Consider the following 16,359-nt stretch of genomic DNA (forward strand, 5'->3'; position numbering starts at 1 on the left):
GCTGAGAAACCCCATGCGTCGCTGCACCAAATCGGTACTCCACAACTCACCCACTGAGGGGGTGAGTTGTGGAGTACCTTAACTATTAACAAAAATAGTTTTCTTTTCAGCTGATCCCCAAATCATCTCTGAATTGGTGCTGACACTGTACTTCCTTCTGGAGGGTGGCTACTTCTGTTCCACATTGTCCCATTGTGTGTTGTAAAGTAGTCACCGCTCCAAGCTTGCTTCTTGACTTGAGGTATAAGTCCTGACCACATTTGGTACCTAAAGACCACCCACTGGTCCCCTTTCAAACTAGAAAATTAGAGTGCTTTATTTACCAGCAGTGTTTCATAGTAGTGACTGTCCTTAAAGAGTTTTTCACCGGTCACTGCATTTTCCAATTGTTAAAATGACAATTAGTAATGAAAGGTTAATGAAAATATTGAAATGTATTAAATTAAATTATGAAAATTATTAATAACAAATGAGCAGTCAAGATACTATTAAAGGCTATTTCCTAATTTCTTGCTACAGTAATGTTTTAAGGTTCAGTTATCAAAGGACACCTAACCACATAAAAACTGTTTTTCCAGATAATATAAATACTCCAATACTATTGTTGGAAACAACCTACTGCTTCACATCTGCCTTGATTTAGAGGTTCCTAGCTTAGACAATAAACAATAGGTTAGGTACAAATTTACAAATAAAAACTCACTTTTATAAATTACTATACTCATATTGGCTGGGACATTGTGTTTGTGAAGAAAAAAACATAATTCAGAATTTCTGCATACCTTTGGAATAGAAATGGAAAGCATTAAAATATCATTACTTTTACTATGCTTGGTTTACAACATGACATTAGTGTACGCTGAGTTTTGAAGCATGCTAGAAACAACCTATCCTGAAACAAATCAACAAAATGGTAACAACAGCAGAAAGTATTTCAGGAAATGAGCTGATCTTGTTGTAGGCAGTCACCTGTTCACTTCATTACTGGTTTGATTATGTAAGTGAAGAATTGGCCTGTAAAAATGAAAAACTGCTTGCTGCTTCTAGTAACCAATCGGCTATCATTTTACTAGTGCAGGTTTAAAAAACAAATAAAGAATCTGATTGGCTACTATGAGCAACATAGCTTATTTTCTCCTAACCACATATTGCACATGTGGCTTGCAGTGGTGTGGATAATGGAAGAAAGTCTAAAGCCGGCCATACATTGCTTATCAGGACTAGCCTGGAATTTGAGCTGTGGGTGGCACTGCTGGCACCACTCTGTTTGAGAAAAGTTGATTTTTCAAGCTCACTCCCGTGATAGACTATAACTTCAATATACCGTAAAACCGCGAAATAAACAAATTGTACCATGGGGGACAAAAGTAGCCACCCTCCAGAAGGAAGGACAGTGCCAGTATGAATTCAGAGATGATTTGAGGATCTACAGCTGAGTGATATACAAATAAGATATATTTTTGTTAATAGTTAAAGTACTTGAATGTATTTTTAAGATTTAACTCCGGAGTTGAGTGTCACTTTAGGCCTGGTTCACACCTGGGCGTTTTACAGCGCGTTCCTACGCTCTGTAAAATGCTCAACACGTGACCAATGATTGCCTATGGGCATGGTTCCCACCTGGGCGTTTTACAGCGCTTAGGAATGCGCTGCAAAACGCCCTACGCCCAAAGAAGTACAGGAGCTTCTTTGGGGCGTATTTGCCACGCGTATCCATTGGGATACAGCCAGGTAGCCCTCGGAAACGCACGTTTGTCGCGCGTTTCCCCCCCGCGAATTGCGGTAGAAACGCGTGACAAATGCGCATATTCGATACGCCTAGGTGTGAACCCAGTCTTAAGGCTGTAAAGTGTGTTCCAAAAAACTTGCATCACTAAATAAACACTTTCTTTGAAGTCACCCCTATAATTTTGGGTTGATTGGAAACGATCCCTTAACTATCAAGCACATTTAAAAGAGAACTATGGGGTAACCTTTTTTCCCCCATAGTTCTCTTTAGGGTCACGGGAGGACATATACTAATGTATAATGGGACGATCCCGACCGTGCTGTTGAGATCTACACACCTGGCCGTCTGCCTATCTAGAGGCAGAGCCAGTTAACGTGGAGGATCGGAGAGGGGAGGGGAAATCTCTGGGGGGGAGTGGTGACTGATATTTACTGCTCCCTGCAGGGAGATGATCGGGAAGCAAGCGAGCGGCGGTATGTTTTCTGCTCACTTCCCAATCAATAGAGCTGACGTGTGATAGTTTCAATGTCTCAGGTCAGCTCTAACTATGGGGATGAGTGTAATTGTGAGGGCCTGGCCAGACAGGGGTTGAATCTCAGCTGCAACGAAGGAGGTAGGTTGGCTTAGTAGTAACGGTATTCAGTGTCGGACTCCTGGTGTCTCTCTCCCGTTAATACGGAGAGTTAGGAGTCCTACCATAATTTACCGTGAAAGAGGAGAGGTTAGATCGGAGACCAGTACGTATTACCAGCATACGCGTGGTCAAAGGAGAGAAGGTTTAGAAGCTATGGACCATGAGTGGTTATGGAAGGTAAAGGCAAATAATGCAATGTATTACTGAGGTTCTAGATCACATCAGTATGGTGGTAGTCTTCTGTACGATGCAGGAGATTAGTTCAGGTTAGAGAGGTTGAGCATACATGCAGTATGAAGATTAATCAGTAGAGGGAGCTTTTCCCAATTACATATTAGTAGGTACTTGTTGTTCACCGATGTCCCATGTTAGAGTGGTGACAAGCACATGTAATATAGAAAGCAACCAGCAGATGGAGCCGACTCCAACAAGAGATGTCACAGATACTTGCTGTTCAGTAGGCTGCTCGGTTCGTCCCTGCGCAGGGGGAAGCTGCAGTGTCCGGATCCTCTCACTCTCTCTGTATCCAGATTTAGGGGAGTCCAGGGGTTCGTATGGCCGGCCGAGTCAGCAGGTGCTCACTCCACAGTAGCTATAGTGGAACGCCGAGCTGACGGTCTGCCGGCGTTTTAAGCCGGAAGGAACAAGGAGGTGCCGCTGACGTCATCGGGCCGATGCGTTCCAGGGTGGAACGCATCGGTTCTCCAAGGACTTCCTGGTTTGCGGATGCGTTCCATCCTGGAAGGCAAGGACGTGCCGCGATCCTTACAGTAATTCACTCACGCCATAGTTCTCCTTTTAAGTTTTCTGAAAGTAAGGGTTTTTCCATCAATATAACATGAGCTTGATTGAGTTTGTAATCACTTTGCCAATTTCTTCAAAAATATAACTCTGAAGGCCTTTCTTTGAATTTAAGTAACAGTATCAGTTGGAAGTTACAATCACCATACATTAAAATATGGTTCATATAATTTGATGTGATTTTTCCTTTTGATTTTTCTGAAATTGAATGTGACGTAGCCCTGTGCTTTCTATATGATTGTTACAGGTAGTATTTCAAAATCAAGCAAAACTCACTCACAAAGCACTCCCTCCACTATAAAATAACATGCATACGCTTTGGTGTATTGAATTACTGTTCTTCCTGCTTGCTCGTTGAGAAACATTAGCACATGGCTTTTCCACTGAACAGACATCACTACAACTGCTAACTTTGAGCTTACATAGTAATGCCTCCTGGCCCTTTAATAGCTCTCTATGACTGGTTAAGGCCCAGTGTTTTTCCCTTGAAGGTTAGGTGGAATTTTAATGGTTATGTCTGGCAGCCATAATATCTGAGCACCGCACCAGTATAAATCCTCAGTAAATCCTTGTGTGAGCCAGAAGGCCTTGAAGGTTTTTCATTTCGTGGGTCTTATCTCTTGTAATGAGATCTCATTATGTTCTAAACCATTGACGCTCTAATTTTTTGTCTTTATTTTGGATTTTTAAAACGGTCTTGTTGAGGAGAACATTGTCTCTGAACTTTTCACCTACTTTGCCAGGACTTCATCTGCTCAACAGTTCATAGTATGTGCTTACTACCATAATACCATGCCAAACAATGTTTATCACAAGCTGAGTCTCAACAAAAAATGACTTTCCTTTGTACAACTATCCAGTTAATTCTCCACAATTGTTTTAGTGGCAGGTTCTATTTTTTTTATATATCCTAGGGACAGCTAGTCTCCATCGCCCAAGCAAATAAAAGAGTTTCCTCAGGGGTATAAGGTTTCTTTTCCAGATATTGGATAGTGACCAGCTAAGCTTTGTTCTTTACCATTATGCTTTCTTCCCCTCTAATTACATTTGACGCTTGGATGTTAGCACAGCACATGCTGAAGGAAAGCCGCAGCTAGAACTTTCCAAAGCAACTGCTTCTTGTTCAGCTGAGCATTGGATTTTAACTAAAGCAGTCCATGTCGAACCTCTCTAGCATTATTATTAAAAAGGAAACTGCACCCTTTATAGCTTTACTTGGCTAAATGTTTAAAAGAAAGCTTTAGGAAACATTTGAATATCATTTCATCTATACTGTTTTTTTGTCTGATTTTTCGCCCGTTTTTGCATATATTCCAATTTACAGCTGCCACACTTCCTGCAAAAAAATGGGCCATGGGCTACAGTGGGTCGTTGCTTATAATTCTTGTTTGCTGATACTCAGTTTGCCTAAATAGTTTTTGTTTTTCATATGTTCTATTCAGAAAGCATTGTATGTGATCTAGTTTTTCTAAAATATACCCATAACAGCCAATGTGAAGCTGTTCATACACACGATAAGCTTATCACCTGATCCAACTGAGTATAGTGATATACTCAGTGTATATGTGCTCCCTGCAACACCACCTGACCGAATGACTTCAGGTAAAGAATACTGTACTGTAATTGAATTGTGTTTTTGGCCGGTCACTATTGTTTCCGCTAGTTTAGGCTTGGCTACATGTTTTGCCACACTAACTGAAAACATTAAAAGTGTACCAAGGTACAGTATTTTCCATTAACCTCTTGTATGTTGGCCAAAGGATAACTCAATTAGCTTGGCATTGGAAGATTATATGAATATGTAGAGTTATCCCTAAAGAGAAGATTGGATATTATTATTAAGACCTATGCCATTAGTATAGATGCCCACTGATACAAAATAATGCTTGACATTACTACCAAGATGACCGGAAGGGACCTATAAAAGAGGAGGTGATCCATACTTTAAATACCTGTGTATCCTCTTCTGCCTGCCAACCATCACAAGAATAATGGTAATTTAAATTCCTTGCTAGAGATGACTCAACTAGGGATGTTCAGATACCAAGTACCATACTCAGTACAAGTACTGATAGTTTTCCAGCTCTAAAACTAGACTAGAGAAAAACTCAAAAGTTAGGAGGCAGCTGTTATTTTTCAGGAGCATACGGGGCTCCTGGAATTTGTGCATCCCTGTTTTAATGTATAATTTGTTTTATATACATATATACAGTATATTGTTTCCAGACCAAGTACTCACAGATACAAGTACTGATACATTTTTGTTTAGTGTCATGTGACAGTTTTTCTAAAGCAATACAGACTAATGATTTCAGGACAGTGGTGGAGCACTAGGGCACAGTCGCAGCTTCTGCGACCCTGGTAGTTCTCGTGAAAATGCCAAGTATCGGCGCTGGTATCTGAACATCCCTATCTGCAACCATGGGCTCTTATGGCCTCTTTGAGAGTAAATATCATTAACGGATAATGCAGTTTTTTGAGAGTAGATGTAAAAGACACAAGGAGCGGAATTTATCAAAACTGGAGCAGACAAATCTGGAGCTGTTGACTCCAAGTGGTCTTCAATGCTTCCGGGAAACCATGCATGTCAGTTAAATATTTAGGAAATTGTATCCAAACCCAATGACAAAGATAATATATTGCAACTTACTGGTCCTTATATGCTGTGGCTGCCCACGTTTTTTTTCTTTTTTCTCAAGCTTTTTTTTTTTCATCTTTATTTTTACCCAGTGGTTCTACCAGTAAAACTCTTCCTGTCCCAAGGTGACAACGCTCACTCATTGTACTGTTTTTTTTTTGTTTTTTTTAGAGAAGCAGCATTCTCGCACTAGGACAGGAAGTGTTGGGACTACAGAACACCTCCTCCTCTCCTCTTTTATATAACACAGATGTTAGGTGTTCTGTAATCCACAGAGCTAAATGGAGCAAGTCTGATATCACTGCTTAAGATTTTAGTGCAGCAGGGGCACAGTGAACAGGTAAGGGTCAGGCATTTATTGCTTATCAAACAAATACAAGAAAACCTTTTCATTGGTATATTAAACAGACTAATAAAGTAAATTAGAAGAGCACTGTTTACATACACTTTAAATGTAATTTGCACATCAAATTCCTACAAGTAGCATGTTGACTGCTAAATAAAATAGCACTTTACAAAGGTTGACCTGTACTGCATAGACAGCACAATATTGCCATTACATTTTGTATTTTACACTTGTATACATAAAACCATGTATCAGCTGCATCTCTTGATGTATGAAGCCCTAGTGAACTTTGCACATTAACTGTTTTTGCTTGTGTACAGGAGATAAAAAAGAGAAGAAGCCAGCTGTGGCCGATGATGAAGCTAGACCTGTTGATGTATCTCGCCTGGACTTGCGTGTTGGTTGCATCATTTCTGCCAAGAAACACCCAGATGCAGACTCCCTATATGTAGAGGAAGTAGATGTAGGAGAGGCCGCACCAAGGACTGTTGTTAGTGGCCTTGTAAAGCATATTCCAATTGAACAGGTATGTTGTGGTATCACGTGGTTGTTTTTTTCATTAAGGGCCCTTGAACAGTAGAACATGAAAATATCTTGTCAACAGGTGCACCTCTATTCTGTATGGACACATGAGGAAGTGCATACAGTCTGCATATGGGGTTATTTTCATAGTCCTCATTACTGTTTGATGAAGACCAACTCCGGCCCGTGATCTCCTACAAAAAAGGAAATTGTAGCAGATGCAAAGCTCCACCCACAGCTAATGAGGGCACTTTCACTCAGGAAGGCCTTATACTGGTAACCTCTAAAACCATGGTACCCGACCTGCAGACTGTGGGCCTTTGATACTTGTTGTGCGGCCCCGAGACTCCAAACAGTCTGACAGCCAGTAGTGGGAGCATTGATTTATAAAGGGATTGCAGTGTAAATGATCCCTGGCAGTCTCTTGTAACATGCTTCGGGTCTCTGTGTTTGTTCTGCAGCATGTTCTTAAGCTCCAACCATACCTGTAGCATATCCAGAGTCTGTAGCCATCTCCTGAGGTATGCCTACAGACAGTCCTCTGTAGCATTACAATTATTGAACATTATGTGTGGCCCTTTGCTGATATCAAGGGCCATAGTTGAGGCCCCCTATACGTCAAACGTTGACAACCAGTGTTTTAGAGGTTGAAATCCATTGCCTTAGAAAGTTGGAAGACATCAACTGTTTTCCAGAGTAGGGGATATCTACATCCACTGGTTCCCATGCATAGCAGAGAAGATCCCAAAACCGAAGATAAAAGTTGCCTTGTATAACAGAATTCAACATACAGATGTATTCATTCAGCTCTAAAGGTGGAGTAATATGTTCCTTCCCATCATCATTTGAAATGGCAACTATTCTAAAATTAATATTGTAAAGTAAAACACAGTTTCCTTCTATCAAAGCAATGATTTCCAGCAATATTATTTTCGCAAGTGCTTCATCCCTGTTTTATGAAGCCCAGAACAAGGAAAAATAGCATCTAATTTAAAGGCTATTTTCCGTGTTTCATTTTTTCCCACTGGGACTGGTCTTTTATAACCGTGTCCTTGGTGCCAAAATGAATGCTAACCATGGGAAGCATTACAAACGGTTGATCAATAATTCCTTGGGGTACAGCAGGGAGGATCTGTACTCGGCCAAGGTATTTGGCTAATTAGATAATTGTCTGTGATGTTTGCTTGAGATTTAAAATAAATACATGCATAAATAATAAGGAGCACCTGGGAAATGAGGGAAAAAAGTGCACTTGATATGATTCATGCCGCCTTAAGTACATACATAAAACAACAATAGAAAAATAAAACATCTGGTCAATTACGTTTTATAGTCGTACATCTTCATCATTGCTAAAAATACTCCAAGTAAGGTATCTATCAAGGAAAATCATTTTCCAGCCACAGAGAAAATGAAGCATTTTATTGCCTCTATGTGAAGTCCAAGTGCAGGGCTTAAAGCGGTATATTTCCCATTTTTAACATTTACATCGCCAGAGTTAAAATGTTCTACACTCTTACAGGAAGTGAGAGCTGCAAGAACAAAATGGATTCCAAAGACAAATGCCATGTAAAATACATTGAATAAAGCAAAGAATATATGCAGGCTGTATCACAAAACCAAATATATCTTGTGGCTGTAGCTACTTTTTATATGACCTGGTGACACAGAAATTAAGGAATGCTTATGAGAAAATGTGGTTGATTTACTAAAGGCAAATAGACTGTTCACTTTGCAAGGGAATTTCCCCCTAGTTAAGTGAATTAGATGACGTTCTGTCATCCAATCATGTGTAAGCAAAAATACTGGGGTTTTTTTTTCCTTGCATATGATGGTATTCTTTGCAAAGTACATTTTCACCACACTTGCTAAGCTAAGGGAAAGTTGTTTTGCAAAATGAACAGCCTATTTTCCTTTAGTAAATCAACCCCAATACCTCTGTGTTCTTAGATGAAATATCAAGCCCGATGTAACTTAAAGGAAGAACTCTGAGAAAAACATTTAAATTTAGGTAGACTTCTAGGAATTTTTCAAACGGTAATTTTTATCTGTCTTGATCGTTTTATGGGTTTAATGCATAGTAGAGCCAAAATGGACAGCCTGCCTATAGCATTGAATGCTTTATCTGAAAGAGTACGAGTACCGAAAAAAAAAGTTCGGTACTCGCCGATACCAAATATATATATATTGTATTGCTTCTGACCTGAAGAAGAGAGGTTCACTCTCAAAAGCTAAGAAGCAGCAGAAAACTCCACACTTGCATCAGAATCACAGCCCCATTCTGATGTTCAAGAGACCGTTTTTTAATGGGTAGTACTATGTTTTTGTCCGCTTTTAGTGTAAATAATTAGTGAAGACTTCTCATTCCTATAAAAACATCAGTGGAACTGACTGTAAAGTGTGTCCATGCCAACCTGGGCTCAGATGAAATGGGTGAATTATGCTAGCTGTCATTTATCGCAGAAGACTGGGCAGATCTAGTGGTGGAAATTGATTAGTTTAGGGGGCAAGTATTGCTGAGTTTCGTTTTTTTCTGTTAATATACTTTTTTTTACTTTTTAGCTTAAATTTTGCTTTAGATCCATTGCTATAAATTAAATACCAAATAATGTCCTGAAATGACCATTTCCTTGACCTGGTTTCCTGCAAATTCAACTGGTAAGCTCCTCTGATGCTTCAGCTTCTTTGGTGTGGCCAAAGGTAGGTTCTGTGTGACACAGTGGCACTGATTGGCATCCCAGAATCCACCTTGGCCGTGGCAAAGAAAAAGAAGTATCAGAAGCAGCAGTTGGTCAGACTTTGAGGGAAAACTACATTAAGCAAGAGTGAATGTTTCCAACAGGGATACAACCTGCATGGAAAAAAAAAGTGGCAAAGGTTCTAACACTCCCCAATCTAACTCGTGTGAAGCTGTACATTATTCTGTGAGAGAAATAAAAAGAGATACATGATGTGAATTAGTTTTCCTTCTGAAAATAACTTCAAGGGAAATATTCCTGCTGTGAGCCATCAAAAACTGAGGCTTGAATTTCACCTAAAGGAAGAGCTCATTTTCATTCAGATGTTTTGGAAGTTTTGTTTCAGCTCCATAATAAAACTCGGCTATATCTTATTTCTGGCAGAAAAAAACATGAACGTTCGAGGAATGGCTGGATCAATACTAGCCAAACCTGTTTTGTGTGTATTTTGGCATTTTGTGTCTTTCTTAAGACATCTGCTGAAAAATTTAACATTGTTACAATGATTAGGCTTGGGCACATGCAGAATTTTGTGTTTTCAGTTTGACACTTGTTTAATATATGTAAGATGGATTATGTGCTTAGCCCCATCCTTTTAATGGTAAAACTGTATCCTGCTTACTAGGCTCTAGAAAATTACTTTTAGGAACTGCAATGATGAAAACGTAACAAAATGTTGTCTGTCTGTTGTATATAGAGGCACATCTCACGATACATAATGTGTCTTTTAAATGCATCCTTTGGTGATCTTTAGAAGCATTCTCTAGTCTGTGGGCTACGTTGCAAATGTAGTTTTTAATATTCGATTGTGTAGTGACAAACTTGGGTTCCCGCTCTGCCATGTAGCTTGCATCTAGGGTTTCATTGTACCTTGCAACAGAACATCAAAGAGCCAAGGCATACAACTGAATACATTATCACTGAACCATTGAATAAAGTGGTCTAGTTCTTGGTTATACATGGTTAACACTACAATGATGAGCTAAGCTGCACATATGTGAATAGGTCCTAAGGTTTGTAGACTTTAGTCAACCTGGAATCTGGGTGATGTTGGGTGAGGGAGATTTGACATCACATCGTTTGCATGCCAGGAATTTTACAGGATGTGCTTTATCTGATATTTTTATATAGTACTTAAATGCTAAGGGGAATCACAGTATGGACTTACATCTGGATATAACACAGTTAGGCCTCATTCACACGAGAATCGGCCAGCACGTACAGCTCCGTGCTGCGTGCACGGCCGTATCGGGCAGCTCCCGGGAAGGACAGGTGCTGCGTGTGATTAGTACGCAGCCCCTGTCCTTCTCTATGGGATTACGTGGCCATACGCCCCCCTACGCTCACCTCAAGTGACTGGCCATACGTGTGCAGGTGTCCCGGCTCGGACGCAGACAAGATCCATCCTGTCAGCGTACGAGTACGCTCACCCGCATGGATGTGCAGGGCAGGTGAGTGTAGGGCGGTGTACTGCAGCATAGTCCCATAAAGAAGGAGCGGGACTGCGTACTAATCACACGCAGCACCTGTGCTTCCTGGGAGCTGCTCGATACGGCCGTGCACGCAGCACGGAGCTGTACGTGCCGGCCGATTCTCGTGTGAATGAAGCCTTAATGTTATTGCCTGTTCAAAAAGTGGGCAAGTAGTCTAAATTGTAAGGGTAACCTTAGATAGGCAGATGTCAAAGAATGATGTGTAGTCAGACTTCTTCCCATCCCCTAATAACTCAAGCACTGTCAGCGCATACTAAATGAGAGATCCTGTTTGGGCCACAGACCAACAATTTGTGCACACCTGCTATAATTTCAATAATTTACTAGTATATGCTACATTTCCTTTACCTCTAAAGCAGGGTTTGGGAGCCTCTGGCCCTTCAGCTGTGGTGAAACTACAAATCCCATGATGCACCCGTCTCTGGAAGTCATGCCTGTGGCTGAAAGAATCTTGCAATGTCTCATGGGATTTGTAGTTTAATCACAACTGGAGGGCCAGAGGTTCCCCACCCCTGCTCTAAAGATAAGGGTGTGGTCCTTTAACCACGTGTGCGCGAGGATTAAACGTTTTTATTAAATGTGTCTGGTAATACACTGCTTGGGGCAGCAAGGGGTAACATCTGTCTTCATTTTACATCTGGCCATTACCCCCATTTATTGGTACAGAAAAGTATTTGGAGAAATGTTGACAGTAAAAGGCTGTAAATTGTTGTTGTTTTTTTATCACATGTACATAAGCCCTATTATGTGACAGATTTATGTATCAAGTCAAAGAAACCTCATGCAGTAGATTTGTGTTGATGTTGGAAGGCTTTAACATGACTTAAAACATGCCGGGATTATGTTAGGGACCCGGGGAACGTAAACAGTTTTCTGGGTTTGTTTTGGGTGAACATTTACAAGCTATGTGCTCTGTATGTGAATTCTAATGTAGTGGTACTTTTGTTCTGGTTAGTGTCTTTTTTGTTTTGTTTTATTACACCACATAAAGATAAGCAGTAACTGGCACGTAAAATGGAATTTTATGTCATTGAGTGTTTTATTGTATTGTACGTACATTGTATTGCCTTTCTGAAGTAGTTGAAACCTGGGAGATGCTTCTTTAGGTGATGAACCTCCTGTGACTTTTTTTTTTTTTAGATGCAGAATCGGATGGCTGTGCTAATGTGTAACCTGAAACCTGCCAAAATGAGAGGGGTCCTTTCTCAAGCCATGGTTATGTGTGCAAGCTCTCCAGAGAAGGTGGAAATACTAGACCCTCCCAGTGGAGCTGTTCCTGGAGATAGAATTACCTTTGAGGGATTTCCAGGTAACAACTATTGTGATAGGAGTAGGGAGGGACAGGATTAATTACTTGTACCCTTATTTATAAATATCCATATGGACTTCATTCATATGCGCAGGAGTAAAGTCTTAAGTGTTTTGCTTGTTATAAAAAAGAAATATGGGCAATGCCACAACAGGCATGTTTTCAAAAGCTTTACTGTAGTAGTCATTCTTTTTCTGTATGCATTAAATGTAAGTACTAGTTCTATAATACTATATTCCAACAATTTGTATGTGAATTGATTAATATCTATGGAAAAAGTGGGAAATTTCTTTATGTGGAGTCATATGCCAAGCAAAATGGGACTTCCCTTTCAGATCCCTCATCTGTTTCAAGGGAATTTGCCTGCACCAAAAAACAGAGTGAGGACTTTTCTACCCCTTATATTTTCCTTCACTATTTGCCTTTATACCCAAAAAGCAACTAAGATCAATAGAATTCTAATCAAAGTGAAATGTGGATTTAGAAGCAAGGATAAAGGGGTGTCCACATGTATCTTGCTTAGAGAAACATGTGCAGACATAGTTGGGAGACTGTCTTTGCTGACCTCTCTTTCTGAAAATATTACATACCCTGGTTGTAATTCATATCCAGTGGCTTGAGTACTTTCAGTCTCATTTACCCAGAACAAGTATGTAGATTAGGAGTTCCGACTTCACCCTGACATTCCTGATCCACATGCTTGTTCCAGATTAATGTCTAAAAGCATTACAACTAGAGACAACCAGGCAGCTAGCATTTTAAGAAGCAGTTCAGCAGTGACCGCCTGTGTATTTCTCTCTGCAGATTTCATTTAGGGCTCATTCTCACTTTGGCATTCTTGCGTAATGTGTTAAGGCAAGCCATTTATTTAAAATGCGCTACCAATGCACAAGAACCGACCAAAAAACTGAACTGCAGCATTTCTTCCAATGCAGCACGCCTCAACACATGGTATTGTGTTACCGTGCATTGTAGTGTACTGCAACACATGTTGCACAATGCACCACAGCACAAGGATGAATTTCAGTCTCCAATCATACGGACTACTCTGAAAGCCCAATCATGGGGCATATAGTTCCATTCCATATGTTAGCTTAATTTGTTCACAGACAGGTTTACTTTAAATGTCACATGCAAGCAAAACAGACCTATTGGTTGGTGATTGGAAGATAAATTACACTTAAATCCATGCTACAGGTCCAGATAATCTCCATCTTTGAAGTGAAGGCTTTCTGGTACCTCTGTGTTTCCAACTGCTGTTCTGTACAGACCTAGAATGTGGGTCATTTCCATAGATGCCTGCTGAGATTTCACTCGCAGCTGTGCTTGTACAGAGCAGATTGTTGGAGTAGTAGGACAGAGACGTCCTGCAATAGCATTCCATGTAGATGTAGATCTTTTGAATGAGGACCATTGAAGTAAATATAGTTTACTTCATTGTACCCATCCATCTCCAATCTGAGATCTGTTTTCGTACATCTATCCTTTAAGTCCACATAAGCAGGTTTAGCCATTTGGCACCAAAAAATCTTGCCGATTTTATTCAGCAGCCATGACTCATCTCTACAGTTTTCTGCTTTTTTTGGATGGCAGCAGTAAGCTCTATGATTCCTTTTCCATCTGAAGCTTTAATAAATGTTTAATGTGGCACCCAGTCTTTCTTTTCTCTGGACAAGGATATTCCCCTTGGACACAGATGCTGAACATTTATTGGGGCGTAGCCAAAAAGCAGACCTGGACTGTGAAAGCCATGGCCAAAAAATGTCAAGCGGAAAGCCAAGGACATATCACCAGCAATGCCTGTATGCTTTCTGCAGCTGATATTTCCCCCAGAACTAATTTACCATGCCTCAGCCTGTGCTGTTTTTCAGTATGGTGGCAGAAATCTTGATAGAAGAGCAAGACTTTGCTTCCTTCCTCATGCCAGACATGCCATGCCCATCTTATGAAATGGAGAAAGCACAGATCCAGGGACAGAATCAGTACAGGATGGAGAAAGCATCAATAGCAATCAGGATGGAGTGGGCAAGATATGCCTTACTTGATTTCTCACTGCAGATATGTATTGGTTTGAGGCTACACGAACAGGTGTACATAGTTAACGTCACATGTCAAGATGTGCACTTACCAAATGTTTAATTTTTTTTATAAGACAGCAAATCTCCTCTTTCTCCAATCATCTTCCAGGACAGCAACCTAAGTAGGCTTGCTGTCCAGGAAGATTCTTAGAAATACAGTTACTGGTAAGACTAATCGTAGATTTCTCCAATCATCTTCCAGAATAGCAAGCCTACTTAGGTTGCTGTCCTGGAAGATGATTGGTGAAATCTACGGTTAGTCTTACCGGTAACGGTATTTCTAAAAATCTTCCAGGACAGCAAGCCTACTTAGGTTGCTGTCCTGGAAGATTCTTAGAAATATGGTTACCGGTAAGACTAACCGTCGATTTTGAGCATAGGTCTAATTTTTGATTGCAATTTTGTTCAGATTAAAAAAAACAATGTCTATAAATATTATACTTTTTTAGTTTATTGTAATGACGTACCAGAGTTGCTCTTGCTACTGTCTCCTCCAGTTACACTCGAGCATTATTTGTCAAGATGGTTATTCTGAAGCTGCCATAGTGACGTAGTCCCCAGCTGCACAACTGTTAACTGTTCAAAGAGAATTAATTATCTGTTTACTGGCTATTGCTTTTCAGGAGAACCTGACAAGGAGCTGAATCCTAAGAAGAAGACATGGGAGCAGATCCAGCCAGACCTCCTGACCAATGATGGATGTGTAGCAACTTACAAGGGCGTGCCGTTCGAAGTGAAGGGAAAAGGGGTGGTCAAAGCCCAGACCATGTCTCGAAGTGGCATTAAATAAAAAATGTTGGGTTTATGTTAGGAGTGCACTCCTGGTGTGCTTGTGAGCTTTTAAAGAACAACTTACAATAAAGGCTAACAAATTGTTAATTATAACTTTTAAGTTTTCTTGTTTTTGTTTTCTTGTCTGAAGTTCACTTTGATAGAATTATATACCAAGTCAGGTTAAGCCTGGTTACTCTGTGGACATCTATATATTGCACAAAGAACCATGACCATGACTATTTTGTACTGTGTGGGAAATGTAATAAAGACTTGGATATGCAAAGATCCTGAAGTACAAGGACTTTCTCCATATGGATCCTTGTCTGCATGTTGGATTTGGGAGTGGTTTCTTTTTTTGTGTGTGGTTCTCACTAAGGGCTGGTGGCTACCATTACTCACCCTGGCATCCAGGAATCTTGAGCTATTCAAAACAGTAGTGTGAATCCAGTCTGCATTAGAGGTTATATATTACTCTGACGCTCCTATTTTTGTTTTACATTTGCAATCAGTTCACATTGTATAGTGCACATCAGACAGCCTGCTGCTCTACTATTAAAAAGTGTCAGCATACCTTATAGCTCTTGTGGTGTGGCAGGTCCCTAAATACTGAGATAAAAGATATTTCTTGATTGTACGTAACAGGGGGTTACATTTTTAACCTTTTAGGTTATGATTGGCACTGGCAAATCAATCGAAGCTGCGGGACAGCCCGCATAACCCTGCCAACAGAACTCTGTTGTGCTGCTCCACAGAGAAAGTTGATAGACGAAATGCATCTGGGCGGTGCTTGCTGATGGAAGCCAGGAAACTAGTGAGGGCCCGTCGGTGCAGGCTCAGCTGTGCAAGTTACAAACGTTCATTTGTTTTTATATGTAAGTGCAATACTTTGTTTTAATGAAGGCTACACTATGTGTGTGCTTTTGAGCTCCAATAGGGCTGTGATTTCTGATGGAGTATCAAGAGGATTGAAAGTGACACAAAAAAGGACAGAGAACCAGCAGTGAAGACGTTTCCAGCATCCATAGAACAAAGGAGATACGATTCCTGTGTGCAACTTTAAAGTGATTATTCACCACCATACGGCTGGTCGAACCATCCGGCGAGTGTGGAAGTGCGATCTACACAAGGGTGCATCACGAGTGTATCACGAATAAACTTGCCTAAACACAACAATTTAGCATTTATATATATTTTATTTTGCAAGATAATATTCAATCTCTTCACTACCCTAGGTCAGCTCCTCTCCCAGGGGATCATAGTCCCTGCTTGGGAGGCAAAATGTTCTAGGTTCTTTTCC

General features: G+C 40.4%; 1 protein-coding gene across 2 annotated transcripts in view; it reads left to right on the forward strand.

The window, feature by feature from the left end:
- AIMP1 (aminoacyl tRNA synthetase complex interacting multifunctional protein 1) overlaps positions 1-15,169 on the forward strand; it is a 53,566-nt gene extending 38,397 nt beyond the window's left edge. For both annotated transcript variants that reach the window (XM_018554479.1, XM_018554477.1), the window contains 3 exons: positions 6,469-6,674; positions 12,042-12,210; positions 14,912-15,169. In XM_018554479.1, coding sequence (XP_018409981.1) covers positions 6,469-6,674; positions 12,042-12,210; positions 14,912-15,078 — 542 coding nt within the window. In that variant the 3' untranslated portion in view covers positions 15,079-15,169. The remainder of the gene's footprint in view (positions 1-6,468; positions 6,675-12,041; positions 12,211-14,911) is intronic.
- The last annotated feature ends 1,190 nt before the right edge of the window (positions 15,170-16,359 follow it).

This window comes from Nanorana parkeri, unplaced genomic scaffold (genome assembly GCF_000935625.1).
Source record: "Nanorana parkeri isolate BGI_ZX_2015 unplaced genomic scaffold, ASM93562v1 scaffold161, whole genome shotgun sequence".
NCBI classification, from domain to species: domain Eukaryota; kingdom Metazoa; phylum Chordata; class Amphibia; order Anura; family Dicroglossidae; genus Nanorana; species Nanorana parkeri.